The sequence below is a fragment of the Lissotriton helveticus genome, chromosome 1_1 (assembly GCF_964261635.1).
Source record: "Lissotriton helveticus chromosome 1_1, aLisHel1.1, whole genome shotgun sequence".
In the NCBI taxonomy this organism is placed as follows: domain Eukaryota; kingdom Metazoa; phylum Chordata; class Amphibia; order Caudata; family Salamandridae; genus Lissotriton; species Lissotriton helveticus.
Genome location: NC_136057.1, coordinates 1,462,598,823 through 1,462,614,592, shown reverse-complemented (window position 1 = coordinate 1,462,614,592; position 15,770 = coordinate 1,462,598,823). Strand labels below are relative to the sequence as shown.

Below are 15,770 nucleotides of genomic sequence, written 5' to 3'. Positions count from 1 at the left end.
AAGTACAACCAGAGACGTTTTAAGGCATGGGCAATTGCCCAGGCTCCCAACCTTCCAAGGGGCTCCCTGGGAACACAATGTAAGCATTTGAGTCGTTGACAAAATATATTTCAGTTGTTTCGGGGTGACCCCTGTTTCCAAAAGTTTAATGTAATCCAAACAATGTTGTTTGCAATCATGCAGTCTTGAAATGGCACAAAATGTGTAACGAGATGCAACACTGTTCCAAACACTGGGCCCCAAAATAGGACTTTCCAATGTCCCAAAAAGCCTTGAGAAGACACTGCCTACAAACAGAACAGTGAATTGTGTCCTGTATTTCCATGTATGATGTGGTGACATTATTTCTGAATGAAGGCCTTTGCTCTTGCATGGCCCAACAATTCCACTCTGCCTCCACAGCCCAGCTTCTGAAAAAAACACCATTTAAAAACGGTCTCTTTAATTTTGGCACTCTTAGTCTATTTTAACCTGTTGTTCCTTGTACCTCTGTAACCCCCCTTTGGGTGGCCAGGGTCGCCATGATGCTCAAATATTGATAGGACATCATAACAGCACCATGATTGTTCTCAGACGCATTAATCCAATTCTTTCAAATCCAGCAAACAATAAAACTCCCACTATACCATGTTTGTTAAATGAAAGGCCAGGAATTACATGAAAGGCCAGAAAATAATCCCAATGGCCTAATAACATGGAGCCATCTCGCAAACCTGAGCCTGCCGCCTGCTCTCCCCTCCCATCTATGCTGTTGCTAGAGAAAAACAAACACCATATTTATATGCTTATCTAAGTGCCATATAGAATTTCAGTGGCATGTGATTGACCTGGAGGGCAAGCTCTGTTGTAACACAGTAAGCTTGACTTGATAAAGAGATCTGGCTCATACAACCTGAGAAACAAATAACTACAGCTTTTGGAAGGTAATCACTTTAGTGGAAGCACACAACTTCTGCCCAATCAGAAAATTTACTCCTGTCCATCAACATGTGGGCGGAGCCAAAGCCCCTCTTTGCAATACTCCAGAGAGCTCTTTTTAGGTTGATCACATAAGGTCTAGCAACAGCTGTGCTGTTACGCCAGACCAAAAATAAAAAGTAAATTTTGGAATACAATTTGCTTTAGCTTTGTTCTCACCAACACAAATGTGTACATTTAAAGAAAAATGTACAAGCAGTTTTTCTTTGGAAGAAGCTGCCCCCTCGAACATCAAAATATTTTGTCACCTGCTTGTGAAAATGTATTTATCATGATTTGTATTATTATTTATACCCTTGACCCTTACATAATGCTCCGGGATAATGTTGGCAATGCAATGAATACCGGAATGAATAGAAATGTCAAAATACACAGGGAACAGAGGCTCTAAATTACCTGGACACGAAGTGGGCATCGTCTGGACAAAACGCCACACTTACTACCCAGGATCCATGGCCACTTAGGGTCCCCGCCAGGTTGGCATGCTGCCTGTAGGTGGAAACAAAGAGGATAATTACTAGGAATGCAGGCAGAAATACAGCAAACCATAAGCAATTGCATGAATTCTTATTTCAGTATCAATGGCACAGCTGTCCATTTCCTGTAGGGACATACGCATCAGTTCATCACACTAAGCAGCCATTGCCCTCTCCTACTACAGATATGGAGCTTTGGTAATAAGAAACAAGTTGAATACAAGATGCGCACTGGCCTTTAAAAGGCACAATCATGTATCCTTGAATGGCACTATTTACAGAGAAGGACTGGCCTAATGGTAAAGCAGAGGATTTCATTACTGGCCAGCAAGGAAATGGCAATTGAGTGACTTAACGGCTACCAGACGCACATGTGGTTTATTCACCACCAGCCCTCCTCTAGCTGTTTTTAGTTCATTGCAAATCAAACCTAAAAAAAATACAAACACAAAGCATAAAATCAGTATAAAGCGATCAGCATTTACAACTAATTACTGATTTTAGATACTATGAGTTAGATTACGTAGTGCTATGAAGTAACCAATTGCAACCAAACAAAAGAGCCACCGGATAACCACCTCTGAATAACTTTGACTCAGCACCTCTATTAAAAATATAAATACAGCAATGACTACGCTGACATGATTAGCGAAATACTGATGATTGCTCCAATGGATGAGTTAGAGAAAATGGTTGTGTTAATGTTTAACACACATTGTAGGTTTCTGTGTAACTCTCCATGTATTGAGTTGCAGCGTAGCTCAAACTGTAATGTTGCTGGCTAGCGTTGCTCAACATTTTCGGCAGCGCTAACCACACGCTGGATAGACATCCTAAACATTCCTAGACCCATTTCAACAACTACACAATCAGCTACCAAGTGGAGGACCCTCTATAAAACCCACTATTACACACAACCTCACTGAAGACACAGCACTTCAGTCACACACTCCTGCATTCAAATCGGGTACCCAAACCTTTCGGAAAAGTCTATTGCTGTTCAGGAGCCTATGGAAATCCAGCACATCCCCCCGAGCAGGTTCAGCCAAATCGGAGGCTGCACGGAGCTCCATACCATCAGGAAACCATGATTCCAGTTCTGGATATTCACTTGATGACCAACATCCTAATTACATGTTTCAAGGTACTGGGGTAATTTTCTACATGGTAAAATCAGTTTGTGTGTGGACAAATCACCCTAATACCTTGCAATTACAGTAAAACCCCATGGAATCTGGAAATATTGTGTGGGCCCAATTGTTCTGACCGTGAAACCCCACGGAACCCCTTATTTAATATACTTTTATTGCATACATTTACCACCCTATGTGGGAACGTGGTGAATATATGCAGGTGCCAGGGAGGTGGGGGGGGGGGGGGGAGTTTAGTTATTTTTATTTGGTGAACAACCTTTACAACGAAACTATTACAACGCACTACCATTACAACGCGGTCATTACAACGCAAACCATTACAACGCATTGTGCTGGGGGGGCGCTCTAGGATAGGGAATACGTTTAATTTTCTATCCAACATCTTCCCTGGTGTCCAAGGGGACTGGAGTTGGAATAGAAAATTATACTTACCACTATCCAGCACCTCTAAGCGCTATGCGTTGTAAAGGTTTGCGATGTAAAAACCGCGTTGTAAAGGCAGGCGTTGTAATAGCCTGCGTTGTAACGTCATACATCCTTTTTATTTTAGCAGGGGTAGGAACGGAATACTTCTTCCTGTTAGAAATAAAAGTGGCATGACAATGCTACAGCCAAATTCTCTTGCAATTTTGCAGGACAAAAAAAAAGTATATATATTCGTGTGTGTGTGTGTGTGTGTATATATATATATATATATATATATATATATATTGTATTTGTTTGGCATGAATTCTTGAGTAAAATCACTGCTTTTAACCTCTAGAGTGCTGCTTCGAATTCCTGCTGGTATTGTTGTCGGGGAGAATATATGTATCTATTTATATTCAGGATCCTCCATACCCAGTAAATCCAAGTGCGAAAAAAAAACGTACTATTAATAATCAGGCAGAGCAAAACTAACTCCTGATGGATGCGCTCATTTCGTTCAGTTCTACTTGAGGGCAGAAGGGTAATGAACAGTGGTACTTAATTAAGTGAACTAAGCAAACTATTATTCAAGCCAAATGGACATTTAATGCACAAAATGAATACATTAAGAAATTAGCAAAGTGTGTGCCAGTGACAAACGTACTCCGTGCTCTCTTAAGTGGGATGAAGGTGATCAATGTGTATAATAAATAACAATGCATGGCATAGCCCACTAAACTCAATATACAATGCTGTGGGTCTGTATGCAAGTCAACAACATTACGATCCTACAGAAAATGTAGGATCATCATCATTAGGACTTGATAAGTCTGGGGGAAAGTTACTGCAGTATCAAAAACCGCCAAAGACAGACATTACGTTTTGTACCAGTTCCTTCCTTATGACATACACCACAACTATTCAGTGACACTCCATTGGTGCTTGTGCGAATTCACCCCTGCGTTTCTGCTTTTTGATATCTCAGAAACTCTCTTTCAGGCTCCATAAACGATCGAGTCTGGATGATGATCCTACATTTTCTAAAAGGACTGAAACGCAGTCGGCTTGTATATTTAATTTAACAAGCTGTACTATTCTTTGTTACTTGATACGTACACTGATCACCTTCATCACACGTGTATCACACTTAAGAGAGCACCTCGCACATTTGCCACTTACACCCACTTGCCGTTCATTTCATATTCTGTTTATTTTTTGCATTAAACTGCCATTTGGTTTGAATAGTAATTTGCTTAGATCGTTTAATTAGGGCCAACTGTTTATTTACATTCTAAAGATACCACAGACATTTAGTGGCTATAGGGTCTCTCTTGCAGGCTTGCAACTACGTACTTGAGGGCTGGCCACAGACACACTTACAATGATTTGTAATAAAACACTGGTGTCCCAATGACATAGAGTTAGACAACTCTCCTTACAAGTATCAAAGCACCCAACGTGGACGGATCCAGCCTTGAGCATCTTTACCACTGGATAATGTGGTCAGGGTTAATGTGATCAGCACTATGCTGAACATCAATCAGAGAAAACAGTCTGAAAGGGGAAGGCGGCAGGCTTCACTCTGCCAAGGGAGCAATCCTATTTGAGAGAATCCAACACTCAAAAGGAATAGACACAGAGCCCACACACAACATCTAGCAATTGTGTCACTCTGCACCTATCCCAAATGCATAAACTACAAATCTAACCCACTCAAAACCTACACATCGTAAATCTTGATATATCCGTCATCCGAAGCCGTGACCAGCAACTGAGAGTCTGGAGAAAATGTCAGCGATCGAATGGGCATAGCGTGTCCTGCAGATGAGAAGTCATGTCATTAAGACTGTAATTCAAAAGGTAAATGGACCACAAACTGCAAACCCACACCAAGAGACAACGCACCTCAGACCACATACTAAAAACTGTTTTGGTCCACTCTCAGGCCCGAACACAAGTTTCAAATTGGCGGAGTTGCCATTTCAGAATGGCAATCCAAGCACCCAAACGCACAGATGAGGGGTCTTATTTTAGATAAAAATAGAATGACTTACACCACCACATAAGAAGACAAGACACATGCACATATACACACACATTTATCTAGGGCAGAAACACTATCTCACAGGGACCACACAGACCCAAACTCACTCTGCAAAAACTACATTTTAGACTGGACAATGTAACTACTCCATTTTCAGTTATAAAAATAGTTTTGAGACTACCTCCACTTACACCCTTCCCCTTAGAGATGTCCCTGCAGAAAGGACGATGCACTGCTCACTGACCCTCTTGGCCATTGGTGCCCCATGCCAGATGAAAACAGCACAATTACATGTACATGCTCCTAGACAGGAACTCTATAATCTCTAGTAGAGACCCGAAGTGGGATCTCACCTTCCAGCGTGTGGAGGAGTTTTCCTGTCGCTATGTCGAAAATATTGATGATGCCATCAATGGCTCCACTGGCCAAGTACTTTCCATCCGGACTCTACATATTATGGAGAGACAACAGGATTTTTGATACAATCCAGTGAATGGCATGTGATTGAAGCCTGCTTCAGCACAAATCCACAATCAACAAACAAGATACGAACATATAAATGATTTATATACCGGAAAACACATTTATAACATGCAGAAATGTACTAAATTGCAAAAATGCTAACATTTTAAGGCGCAAAACCCATTTTTACATGGTCACCCGAGAATGAATTTTGTGCTAACATTGAGGTTTTAATAAGGAATCCCAGTTCAAAAGTGCTTTAGTCTTCAACATACTCCCAACACACTAAAATGCCGTCTGTAAACTACAGTTTTACACCAACTGTGACTGCAAAATACAGCTGCGAGAAGAACACCACAAACGTAAGTACTGGGTTTTATATACAGCAGGTTTATGGAGATCATAATGCTCGTGTTGCACATCAAGGTCTTTACTAGCTTTTCAAGATGCAGAGAACAGAAGGACAGTCTTAAAGAGCTGAAGGGTCTCTTACGTATGCGATGCTCAAGATGAACTTCCCTCGGGTGTCCAAAGAATATTCTTTTTTTCCTGTCTCCACGCCAAAAATGTTCACCTTACCCACATGGCTTCCTGTTGCTAAAAACTGAGAATCAGGCGAGAATGCCAGGGACCAGGCATCAACTATGGAGAAAGGATGATTGATGCAGCATAAGCTTATTGTATTTACAATCCCATCACCAGCCAAGCCTTGTGCAATAAAGGAAGACTCAAGAGGGTAAAAGCATGACCCAGTGCTAACTTAAATTTCCCCAAAGCCAGAATTTAACCAACATAAGCAAGATGAGAATAAATCCTTACCAGGCCCAGCATCGATGGAGCGGATTTGCTTGCCGTTTTCCAGGTCCCAAAGACGGATGTGGGCATCCAGGGAGCTGGAGCACGCTAGGCTGCCCGTGTGGTTTATGCCCACGGACACTACGCCCAGTTGATGGCCTTCCAAGCTCCACTGCAGATCTAGGCGCTCGTCAGCCCTACAAAAAACATACAATTTGCTGGTTGAGAAGCAAGATCAGGGTACACTCGGTAGAAATCAAGCTTGTCTGCCCCTGCACCATTACAGCATGCAAACTCCCTCATAGCAATGGCAGAGCACATACTAATCTCCCCTTCCCCCCTCCCACATCAATGTAAATTTGTGAATTAACTTCAGGAGGTCCCACCTTAAAGACTGATGGCATATGTTTATTTACGAAACACGTGTTTCCAACCCATACAAACTCACATACTGCTCCTGGCCCCATGGGAAGCAGTACAAGGTTCTCTCGCTTGCAGAACAGGTACAGCATGGGTGGCAGTGACTGAGGACGGATAAGAGTGCAAGTATACTGTGAGCACGTGTTCACACACAAAAACATACACACACTCATGGAAGAGCACAGACACCAGTGCACCCTTAATTCACAGACAAAGGGCAAAGTATGCACACAGCAGTGCAAGATGCCATCTACTCATAATAGCTACAACACTACCGGCAGCAGAAAAAGGCTTTAACCCCAATAACACCCTGAAATTAGTAAAAACTATCCTCAGAAATACAATTGGGTAAGCAAAAAGCAGTAGCAGCGCACATTTATTTCATATACAAAGAAAAGTTAGATGCAGCAGCAGTAGTGCAGTCGCCCTTTTCTCTGAAACAGACAGACAACACAGAAGTAGCAGAACATGGACAGCAGCAGTGCAAGCTTCCTTCATACAGAGTATGGGCAGAAGTTGGCTAGGAACAGAAAAACAACAAAAGAAAGCATACTAACAGTGCTGCACTAGAAACTCTGTAAATTGGTTAATTTTATGTACATAACAGGTTACATGCAGAGAATGGTGTGACCTCTTACTGTAAGTCAGATCAGAGGCTGGTATTTGTTAGCACAGACTCACCATCTCCAAACTTTCACCAGGTCGTCAAGTGAACCAGAGATTACGGTTTCTGTGTGGTCTTTGGAGCTTTTCCCCCAGGCCACAGACCAAATAGCATCATCGTGGGCTACAAGGCAAAAAGGACTGGGATTCATTTCTATGATCTTACATGCAAATTACAGCCCACTGCATTGCAACCACTACCTCTAACAAAACACCGCCACCCGTGGCTACAAGCTCCACTGGGTTAAGGGGAACTGGGGCGGTGTGCACTCGAATATTCCTGCTCACAAGCATTAATCAGGTATTCTTCCAGCAGATTAGTTCAAATGCTCTTCTACAATTTTGTGTCCCTTCAGTGGATTTGGTGCCTTGATTGTGCAATTAACATCTTTGAATAACTAAGCAATAGGTACAGTAAGAAAATTACAGAATTGTGTTACATTATAGTGACTTTAACAATGATCTTGAGGAGCAGATACAGCAGGTGAGGGTGGCAGAACCAGGTGTTAAAAGCAGGTTCCTCTCTATAACGCTGAAGTAGGACTACAAAATAGGAGGGAAACAGGCAAGCAACCTCATCCAGTTTGACCCCTCCACTATTCCCCAAGAACATAGGTCAAGGAGTTACATTCACGATTCTGAGACCCGGGTCTCCAGATTTAAATCCTCACAAGCCCAAATCAGGCTTTGGTCTTTCACAGGTTATTACATCAAACATTACTGTATTAGAAAGGAGTAAAACTTAAACTCCAGCATCTTAAAGCAATTCAGCTTGTGGCGTGTGCTAAACGGTCAGCATTATTATGAACAGATTTGCAGAGAGGAATCTCACTGACAAAGTTGGCTTTGGTATTTGAGTCCTCAGCTTGTAAAGCGACCGTACCCTTAAAATTACAACGGTAGGGAATTTAAGGAAAATAGCTCTACAGGCCCCAGATGCAAGAGGACATTAGGGTCAGGTGCTGGGAAGAATGGAATATGAGATGCTCTTGGGTGCTGAAATCGTGCACTCGAGAGGACAATGTTTCAATACATTTGATATTTTTTGCTTTTAACTGTCGGGCTATTTGAACTAAAACACTGACACGGGCAGTGATATGCTGGCAGGGATCGCTCTAGAAATAGAACATGACACCTTTAGCTTACACCCACTATCTAGCTGCATTAACCTGCTGATTTTCTAACCTACTATGACATGGAGGTTGCACACATATGTCAGGGGTAAGTATGTTAAACCAGAGGCATCACTCTAGGACTGGAATTTGTGCCCAAAGTATTACATAGAGCTCTACAAAATGGAAACCAATGACCTGCAGAGTAAACGGATATCTTCAGTGAGTTCAAAACACGTGATATTAAGAACCTAATCACAAGGCCACTGGAAATATGATATTGTGCGGCTGTGGCGTTTTTCTGCATAATTATAGATTTGCCACAGAATCCATCATCTGCTGCATAATCTGCAGATTTAATAACAACATTGTTTCTAGCTAAATCAGTTCAAAAGGCACTAAAAGTGCAGGGACGTGTTACAGTGCAGTGAAAGGCCCTTTGTAAAGGTTGACTGGTCACCTTTCTGTTGCTTATTGCTAGATCTGGCTGTTCCAGCTGGTATCAATGAGGTAATACAAATGCCCAGAGTGTTAACATGTGTAAAAATAAGAAAATAATGAGTAATACAATCACAAAATGTGTCTTATTAAGCCGCATAATTTGGCTTTTCTTACCACATAGCGTACTCAATCCTGCCACATAGTTTGTACCTCCCCTGCCGCATAATTCCAGTGGCCCTGCCTATTTATTGTTCTACTGTTTTATGTTGCTATTTCCAATTTGTTCCAAGCCTGTTCTCGTTTTCTTGCTTTGGTCCTTTTTTTTTAATCTGTATTTTTCCTTCATCTTGCATTATTTTCCTCCGATTTGTTTTTTTATCTTTGTTGTTTACATTTGTTTAACTCGACAGGTCTTCTTCATTTTCAATCTTCCGAAATTATTTTCATCAATTAATGTGTATTTTCTGTTCTTTCCCTGATCACTTTTCTCCCTCATCTATATTCTCTTGACATTCGCCAACATCTTTTTTTCTGCCTTTAGTTTTTCTTCTCTCTTCTGCCATGCTCCTTTCCATTCCCTACCCTTTTTTGTCCTCGCTATACTTTATTTTTTTATCCTCACGTGCATCAGGTCCTGTGAAGTGTCAAACTCAGTTACCAACCGTTGTGTTCTAAATTCAGTTGCCAACCAGAATTATTTCCCTATACATGGGGTGCAAGTACAGTGATCTTTAAAGGAGCAACTGATTTTGCCATCTCATTTATGACCATTCCTTGGGGGGGGAGGGGGCTGAAAGATTTTGTCTCTGGGTGTAACAGCAGCATAATGCCCGTACAAAAACAATCACATTTCTGAACAATAAGTTTAGTTCAGAAATGTAATATTACCAACGGAGCAAAATTCAGCCTATTTTTTTATTTAAATACTTCAGAGTGATTTCTGTGTTCTACAGAGATCAACGTCTATAACCTTACCCTCTGCTCTGCCTCCCTAGTCTCTCTGCTTCTAATTTCCCCTCTAACTTCATCTTTGAAAAACACTGGACTCTCTTGGTTGGTCGGCGGGTGCCAGTCGTACCACTATAATGGGCGTCAAATTAAGTTATAGTGCATGGTTTTATATAGCACACATTCACCAATTACTTGGCTGCTTAGCACTTCAGGATGCTGCTGTTTCTGCAGTTGGAGTTTGTCTTTAGAGGATCCTTCGAAGGGGGAGCTGGGGGTCGTCCGGAGGACAGACTACCTCTGAATATGTGCAGTGAGTGTGGTTAACCCTTCATTTGTTTTCTGAGACGGGCCGATAATGCAAACTCTCGTCCAAACTCACATGACAGTGAGGAGCCGAGTGGTTGACTCTGCGTGTGCATCGCAGTGGGATATAGGTCTTACAGCACCTCTTGTTGAATCACATACTTTACAGGGTACTATTACACACTTTCCTCCATTTTTGTCGGGCGCATGCATTTATCGTATGTGGTTGGTTATCTTTGTGGGTGTGTTTCAGCTAGTCCTATAGTGGGGCTACAGGATGAAGTCTGTTCTCTTCCTCAAGAGTGAGTAGTCTTTAAGGATCGGTTTGTCTTGGTGAAGTTACTTTTTAGAGATGCTAATATTGATAATTTACCTCACCCTGTGTCTTTGGTTCTCTTGTACCTATTGAGTCTTTGTTCTCTTGGATCCCTTTTGCGAAAATATGTGGGTTTCCTAAATGTTTTTGTTTCATGCAGAAAAACCAATAGAATAAAAGGACAGTTACTGAGGTGAAGTGATAACAATATGTTTGAGGTGTTTAGGGCGAAATGGCATGCTTGATGTGATGCGTTTTAAGAGTTATAAAGCATTATTGTCTGGCTTACTGGTTTGGATAGAGGATCTTTTGAATATCTGTTAGTTTGATTGGCGTGGTAAGCTGATTTAGTGTGGGGTAGTGTGGTTTTATGAGAGATGGTATGAATAAAGTAGGTGTCTTACTGTTATGTTTTGGAAAGGGCTGTGCATGTTTTGGGTTTTGGTATTTGGGAGTATTGTATTTGTCATTATGATATCACAAGTGGTAAAGGAGCGTTCTAGATATTGTCAAGTGAACAACGTGAAAGATATGTGGTGGTAATGTGTTGAACAGTGAGGAGGAGCATAGAAGAACAAGCATTTGCAATGCAATAAGTCTCACATTTGGGAAAGTTAGAGCTCGTCTGTGAAAATGACTGGTTTTACTTTTGCTTTAATTTACCGTGGAATACTTATATTTACATAGTGCTACAGCCATTTGTATGACTTTGTGGCGCTGTAGAACGTGAAATAGGTTATGAGGGAGGGGAGACAAGAGTGATATGCTGCCTGAACATACAAAAAAGTAACAAAATCTTTATAAAAGCAAACACTTATAGGTAATGCAAGATTAAGTAAAGCATGTGGAATGTAAGCAGAAACAAGCAGCTCCTTACAAGGAATCAATTTAGCTCCTTAGATCGTTTCAGAAAGAAAACAAAAAATCACGAGTCAAGCAAACAGGCCACCTTGTGCTCAGGGCTGACATGCAATAAAAAGTTTGCCAAACTGTCCAGTGACTCTGGAAGGCTCAAAGAGCTAAGGAAGAGTCAGTGAAAAGTTGATTTAAGGGTTCTATGGATGGAGGTCTAATTCTGTGGCAGGCGATTTGTTTGCTCCTTAATTCCAGTGTTGTACTTGTGTCATGTCCAGATCCCGCCCTCTTGGTTAACATAGTGTCCTTAAGCAAACTAGCCCTAAAGTGGCAGTTCTCTCTGCAGGCAGGCAGGAATGGCAAGTCAATTTGTCAGCTCACCCTTTGATTGCACGATGCCTGCATTGAGCACTTTGTCCCAAGAGATGAATAGCAACTTGTTTAAAATTACAGCTTTGCTCAAGTTTCTTGTTGCATTTTCACCATGTTACGAGTCCGACACTAAGTGCCAGCTCTAGTGACACGTACAGGTTGACTAGGGAAAAATGTGAAAGCATTTCTTTGCGGCCCTGTCAGTTCACATACTCAAGTCCATGCTCTCAAATATTTACCTGTAGTAAGAGTATTTAAAAACTACAAATGCCTACACACGCATTCTTTTTAAAATACAAATGCTGCAGCTGCAAAGGCCTGTACCTTGTAGGTGCCCGCTGGACCTGTGCAGGGGGATGTTGGGAGCGAGGGAGGTGGCCAGGCAGAGCAGTGAATGAAATGCCTGCATACGCTACTCTTTTGAGTATACAATGCCGCAGCTGCGAAGGCCATGTACCTTGTAGGCGCCCACGGGACTTGTGCAGTGGGGTGTTGGGAGCGAGGGAGGAAGTCGGGCAGAGCAGTGAATGGAAATGCCTATACATGCTACTCTTTTAAAAATAAAAATGCCGCAGCTGCAAAGCCACGTACCTTGTGGGCAGGCGCCTTCGGGACCTGTGCATGCGGGTGTTGGAAGCGAGGGAGGAGGTCGGGCAGAGCAGCGAATGGCTGCGGGGGGGAGGAATGAGGAAGCATTGCCGCTTGATTCAGAAAGGCTGCGTTTGTGCTCAGAGGGTGGGGAAGCAAAAACAGCTTCAAGGAACACACCGAGCAGTGCACCGCTGCATCGAAAAGTTAGTTTACACACGCTTTTGTTGAAAAATGCAAACGCCTACACACACTACTCTTTTTAAAATACAAATGCAGTTGGAAACAAGAAGCACCGCAATGCATTCTGTGGCAAAGCAGGAGGGGAAAGTGCACGGAACAGGCGCACTCCGAAGCATCGGACGAGTCAGGGTTGGGGGAAGTGAGTAGCTGTGCCTGCAACGCCAGCTACCACAAAAAAGTGATTAACAAAAGAGTTAATTGAAACTGTTAATAAAAAGGTACAGAGTAATGTTACATGTAAAAGGAGCTGTCATCATGGGAGGTAATAACAGCAAAGAAGGAGGTACTAAACAGGAAGGAGGGACTTCTAACAAAATAAACCAATTAAATAAAAAAATTCCTAAAGACACTGCAAGGAGCCAAAAAAATGTATGGGCGGAGCTTAAAGCCCATATCCTGAATACCGCATGTCTCGAAGAGACAGCACATGAGCTGCTTAAGCAAGACCTAAAAAGGGGATATGTACTGTGTGCAGGGAAGCGCCCACTTTAAAAAAAAAAATCTTTTATCCCATCTTCTAGAGCATGCTTCTGAATTCTCGGTGGGAGGAATAGCATGCAAGCATAGATGCCAGGTGTAAAGGGTGGTGGACGAGTGAGTGCTGGTGTGATGGGTAGAAGAAGTAGTGAGATGAAGTACATTTTGGGCTGTTAGAACAGAGATTGGGGTGGAGGACAGTGGAGTGCGAAAAATACTGAATCAAGGAGTGATGGGTGGAACTGAAAAGTGAAAAAGTGCTACTGTGCAAAAACGAAGACACATGTGGGTGTATGCCGGAAGATGAGGAGCGTGAAGGGTGTTTCAGACTGTGGAGCAATCGTGATAGGACAGAGTATAAGGATATGATAATGATGTATGGTGGTGGGGCAAGCAAAGTGGATGAGTACTTAATATATAGAAGGAATGGGGACTCTGTAGATTTTTTTTTCTAATACTAGGTTACTTCAGATGAGGTTTTGAATTAGCAGAGTAGAGGGGTGTATGGAGGAGCCAGACATAGGATGATTAGGTGGCTGGGCCTTATGGAGTGAGTGAAATGTGTGATGGTGAAGAGAAGAAGGTTGAAATTAGTAGTGAATAGTGAAGACATTGGGGATATAAGTAGTGATGAAAGAATGAGTCATTGAAGTGTACAGTGGGAGGTGAAGTGGGGAGTGGTCAGCTGTAATTTGGGGAAAAGGAGGTGTTGTGGGAACGGATAAAGGTTCCGCAGGCAGTTTCTTTAGTCCAGAGAAACACCGCCTTGTGCTACCACTTTTTAGGTGCCATAGGTGTCAGCTAAGTCAACCTGCTTGGTAGCTCTCTGATTTAAGAGATCCAGTTATCTTGTGGTTATTCTGGGCTGGATATTTCAATGGAAACCCTGTGGCAGTTTTACTTTCCCATCTTACAAAAAATGTGTCCTCAGCAGCATGTGGGTTTCTTGCATGCTTGAAGCCTGGACCCCAAAAATTAAACTGAGGGACCAAGAACTTCAAATACTTTAAAAATAATTTATGCACACAGATCTCCATAGGTTAAAAATGAGTACTGACATGTGGATACATTCATGATCTCACTTTTTTTTGAAGATGCAACAAATGGCTGGCAACCATATATGTATGTAAATAGTAATGTGTAATACTGCCATATCACCAGTGGATAGGTCGGCTGTTTAAAGCCTATACTTGTAAATGAGTTGTAACCTGATAGTTGGCGCTGATGTCGGAGACCTGAGCTTGTAAGCTATGTTTCACTAAGGTTATCAGATATTTACATGCCATCAAGGGCACAACGCTCCTGTTCTGCGTGTTCATTTAAAAATCCAATGTGTTCTGGAAGTGGTTAACTTCAGGTAATCATGCTGGGAAAAATATTTGCAAAAGAAAAGCTCAGAAGAGGAGCATTACATACTGAGAGCTATATAGTCGCCTGGTAACTTTATATTTTACCTGAGGGATATCCCTGCTTTAGTTGCCTTGATGTTGTAAGAGTTGAGTATCATGCCGGTAAATTACCTTTTTGCACTGATTGAGAAAGGGGGGGGGGGCGCATTCCTGGTGCCCGGATAATAATGTGCATAAAACTACAGCTTACCTTGCTCTTGCTTGAACAGTATACTATACTGCAGAAGGAGAAAAAAAGATGGAATGAAGTCAGACAGTCTGGGAAAGTGGATGAAGACGCGCACACAACTGCACAGGCCTTACCTGGGTGCTCATCGTTCCGTGTACAGCGTTCTATGGATGAAGGTGATCTGAAAGAAAACGCATGCCTTAGACTGGCCTGCTTTCTTGATGTTGGTACAAAATGCAGACAGTTGGGGGATCCCTAAGCGAATTCTGCCAGGTCAAGGTAACTCGAATGCAGAGGGCCTTAACATATTTGATGCTCTATTCCTCAGTCCTCTCTTAAAACTCGGCTCCCATTATCAACCCTCTTGCCTGATGATAGCGTCCCAAAGTTCTATTCAAGCATAAGGTTGCCTTACTTTCAGTTTCATGTACCACATTAGTGATTTCAGGGGCTTTAATTCTTGGGTTACTTCAAGTGACACACTTGGCCTGAAGCCACAATTTAAAGAAGATAAGTCCAAATAAGAAAAAGAAACTAAACGGGTTTGTCAACCTATCAAACTTAAGGTTTCATTCCTTCTGGCTGTCCATTTACGAATATCATGCATGCATCTTACCGATCGATAGCCGATTATCCCACTCGTTCGCTACGCTAATGATCTTGCCATCACTCCAACTCCCTTCCCAATGAGTCAACAACCCGGCTTCATAAGCTGTTCCTCTTTTTAACAACTCACCGTCCTCTTCTTCATTCAGACTTCTCCTCCTGCCATAGAAAAGAACGCAACCCCCTGACAAACACGTCAAGGAAGCGCGCCTGCACCAGTCGCGGGGAGGATGACGTTTCTGTGCGTTGTTTCCATAGAGATCGCGGCACAGCCTCCTGTTAGAGGAATGATCATAAGCAACGCTACAGAATCATGACGCTCACGTTTGAGGACACCTTCTTCTCTGCCTCCGCTCCAGCTTCGAGGCACAGCCACGTGAGAGGGAACTTAAGGTTGCCACATTACACTGAGAAAAATACTGATCAATTATTACAATTTTAATATTCTGCAAAGGCCTGGACAAGATACTTTAAACGCGTCCATATTCATTTTAACTTGTGTTTTTTTGCTTTTTTTAACTTTATTAG

General features: G+C 42.3%; 1 protein-coding gene across 2 annotated transcripts in view; it reads right to left on the bottom strand.

Annotated features, from left to right (window-relative positions):
* Nucleotides 1-15,492, bottom strand: part of SKIC8 (SKI8 subunit of superkiller complex) — a 42,752-nt gene extending 27,260 nt beyond the window's left edge. Inside the window, exons 1-9 of one of the 2 annotated variants that reach the window (XM_078686137.1) lie at nucleotides 15,373-15,492; nucleotides 14,771-14,817; nucleotides 14,658-14,685; nucleotides 7,419-7,524; nucleotides 6,342-6,514; nucleotides 6,016-6,164; nucleotides 5,414-5,507; nucleotides 4,741-4,834; nucleotides 1,375-1,467 (exon numbers count right to left, since the gene is read on the bottom strand). In XM_078686137.1, coding sequence (XP_078542263.1) covers nucleotides 1,375-1,467; nucleotides 4,741-4,834; nucleotides 5,414-5,507; nucleotides 6,016-6,164; nucleotides 6,342-6,514; nucleotides 7,419-7,524; nucleotides 14,658-14,685; nucleotides 14,771-14,782 — 749 coding nt within the window. In that variant the 5' untranslated portion in view covers nucleotides 14,783-14,817; nucleotides 15,373-15,492. Of the gene's footprint in view, nucleotides 1-1,374; nucleotides 1,468-4,740; nucleotides 4,835-5,413; nucleotides 5,508-6,015; nucleotides 6,165-6,341; nucleotides 6,515-7,418; nucleotides 7,525-14,657; nucleotides 14,686-14,770; nucleotides 14,818-15,252; nucleotides 15,318-15,372 lie in introns of those variants that run through there. The other variant, XM_078686141.1, reaches the window with a different exon arrangement.
* Nucleotides 15,493-15,770: the final 278 nt, after the last annotated feature.